A 2,500-nucleotide genomic window follows, 5' to 3' on the forward strand; every position below is an offset into this window, starting at 1 on the left:
GAGAGACTGTGTGTGTGTGTGAGTGAGAGAGACTGTGTGTGTGTGTGTGTGTGTGTGTGTGAGAGAGTGACTTTAAGTGGTAACTTGGAGAGTCGGAGAGCTTCTCCCATCCACAGATCTGGTTTTCCGGTCAGAAACTTCTACATTTATTGTGACTCACGAGAACATTTAGAAGAATTATAAAGTGACCGTTTCACAAAAATAAATAACAAACGTGTAATAAATTACACAAAACAATACTGAAATGTGTCTGTAGCATCACATCGCACCACTGCCACTCCTGCTTTGTATTTTTCTTAAATGGAAATTAAATTTAAAATAAAAAAGAGGAGCAAAAAACTCCAACATTTAGACGTAATTTTGACTTTACTGCCCTTTAAAAAACAAAATAAGTGGTTTATAAACTAGGACAGATGCTATTTTGGTTACATTTTACCATATATAATATTATATTACTACATTTCACCTGTATTAAACTTTCCCCTCTTTATCTGAACTTAAGTTCTTTTATGGAAATAATAAATGTATATTTCTCAAAGTAAAATGTCAAAAAAGTAACTCAAAATGACATTTTACATTTGTTTTAAGCAGTGTGATCCTGATTAACTGTCTTATTAGTTGGTCACTACCTCTCATTGTGCTCCTCTTCCAGTGAATACTACTTCAGCCTCCACAACCTGGAGCGAGACTTCTTCCTGAGGAGGAAGATGGACGTGCAGGGCTTCCTCCCCATCTCCCTCATCGCCAGCTTCCACAGAGTTCAGGCCCTCACCGTGGATATCAGCCTCATCATGGAGGTGTGTGTGTGTGTGTGTGTGTGTGTGTGTGTCCGTGTGTGTGTGTCCGTGTCCTTTGCACATCTCGTGAGCTGCTCATCCGATCTACTTCATACTTGCTATCTGTAAGTGTTCAGTACAGTGTTAATAAACAGGCGAGGAGCCTCAAAGCTTAGTTTATACTCGCTGGAGCGCGCTTTACAAACGGTTTTAAAAATGTACATTTGAGTAAATATTTCGGCTGTCAAGTCAAATAGTTTACAGTCTATTTCACTCTTGTTTCTTTATTATGCAATTAATACTTCTTTCTTCACAGGACTTGTATAAAGGCCATAAAGAAGTCAATGAATATGATATATGAGTTTACAGTTAATCGTCGTCGTTTGAAGCTGATTCATGGCGTTTTACCGGTTACACTTCATGTCGTCTTGCTTCTTCACAGTACATTATGTTTCTACGCCTTCTGGCGTTACGGAGAATATTTAACAAACATGAGCATTAATGCCTTTTGGCGCTACGCTGCCACGTGGAGAGTTTACACAAATCCAGACTCCAGTGAGGCAGGTTCAGAATTCAGAGAAGTCGTCTGTTCGCGGCAAATGCAGGAAAAATATCTGCTTTGTGTGTTCGCATGAAAAGTAGCCGCACGGTCGGTGACGTGTCTCTGTTCTTTTTCTCTCCATGTCCTTACACAATCTATGAGCACAATCTATGAGCTTCTTATTAATTATTAAAAGTCACTAACACATACAGTACAGTGAGCGCTGCATGTGTATGCCTTTCGCCTGATGTAAAATAAGTAAAATGACGGGTAATTTTAGATTTTGACGGTATTTTTACAACAAGTCTGAAACCCAACCAGTGAAGTCAGTGAGCACGAGCCAATCGGAGGCAGAGATGGGCGGGTCAACGTGTTTTTACTTTTAATGAATCTAATGAATAAACATCTCCAGGCACTGAAGAGCAGCAAAGAGGTGGAGCTGGTGGACAACAAGGTTCGCTGTAAAATCGACCCGGAGCGCTGGCCCATCCCGACCCCTCCCGTCGTGGGTTCCCCCCGGACCGACTTCTCCCAGCTCATCAACTGTCCCGAGTTTGTTCCCCGACAGACCCTCAGCTCCACAAACTCAGGTCAGTGTTGAACTCTTATTCTGCTTCAGAAAGAGAAGATCACACCATACTTCATCTGGGGATGAAGTATGGTGTGATAGCTTTTCTTCCTCTGAGCCATAGAGCTCCATTTAAAAAAAAAAAAAAACACACCGTGAGCCTCACTGTCGTTTATTTTGACTCACAAGAGCACCACATGTGGATTCCTCCACCGCTTTAATCACGTTTATTGTTCAAAGACAGTTTTAAGATCTTTTTCGGAGGTTGTCTAATGGTGTGATGTGTCGGGGGGGCCCTTCAGCTTCATCGCCCGAGAAGGAGAAGACTCCTCCTGAGTGCGACGAGCCTCAGGACTCGGCTGAACCCATCGGCTCCTCCAGCCAGGAGGCTGTGCCAGCCAAAGACGCCGACGTCTGGATCCAGGTGGAGAAACGCCACCGACAGCCCCCCGGAAAGGTACCGAGTCCAAATCCCCGTAAAGTCTTTCAACCGTTCCTCATCCCTTTCCGTCATCTCCTCACGTCTTCTTCATGTCCTCCGTCCTCTTCGTCTCTGTGTACATGTGGCTGCTGCTGATGTGTGTGTTGTCGCCTCTTCTCTTCCCTCAGCGCTTC

The 2,500-nt window shown here is 43.5% G+C and overlaps 1 protein-coding gene across 3 annotated transcripts in view; it reads left to right on the forward strand.

Annotated features, from left to right (window-relative positions):
* Positions 1 to 39: 39 nt before the first annotated feature.
* The window catches only part of larp1b (La ribonucleoprotein 1B), a 15,830-nt gene continuing 13,369 nt past the window's right edge, over positions 40 to 2,500 (forward strand). For all 3 annotated transcript variants that reach the window (XM_031873208.1, XM_031873209.1, XM_031873210.1), the window contains exons 1-3: positions 40 to 797; positions 1,730 to 1,907; positions 2,188 to 2,342. In XM_031873208.1, the coding sequence (XP_031729068.1) occupies positions 708 to 797; positions 1,730 to 1,907; positions 2,188 to 2,342 (423 nt within the window). In that variant the 5' untranslated portion in view covers positions 40 to 707. The remainder of the gene's footprint in view (positions 798 to 1,729; positions 1,908 to 2,187; positions 2,343 to 2,500) is intronic.

This window comes from Anarrhichthys ocellatus, unplaced genomic scaffold, assembly GCF_004355925.1.
Source record: "Anarrhichthys ocellatus isolate YVR2014 unplaced genomic scaffold, GSC_Weel_1.0 scaffold69, whole genome shotgun sequence".
Taxonomy (NCBI): Eukaryota; Metazoa; Chordata; class Actinopteri; order Perciformes; family Anarhichadidae; genus Anarrhichthys; species Anarrhichthys ocellatus.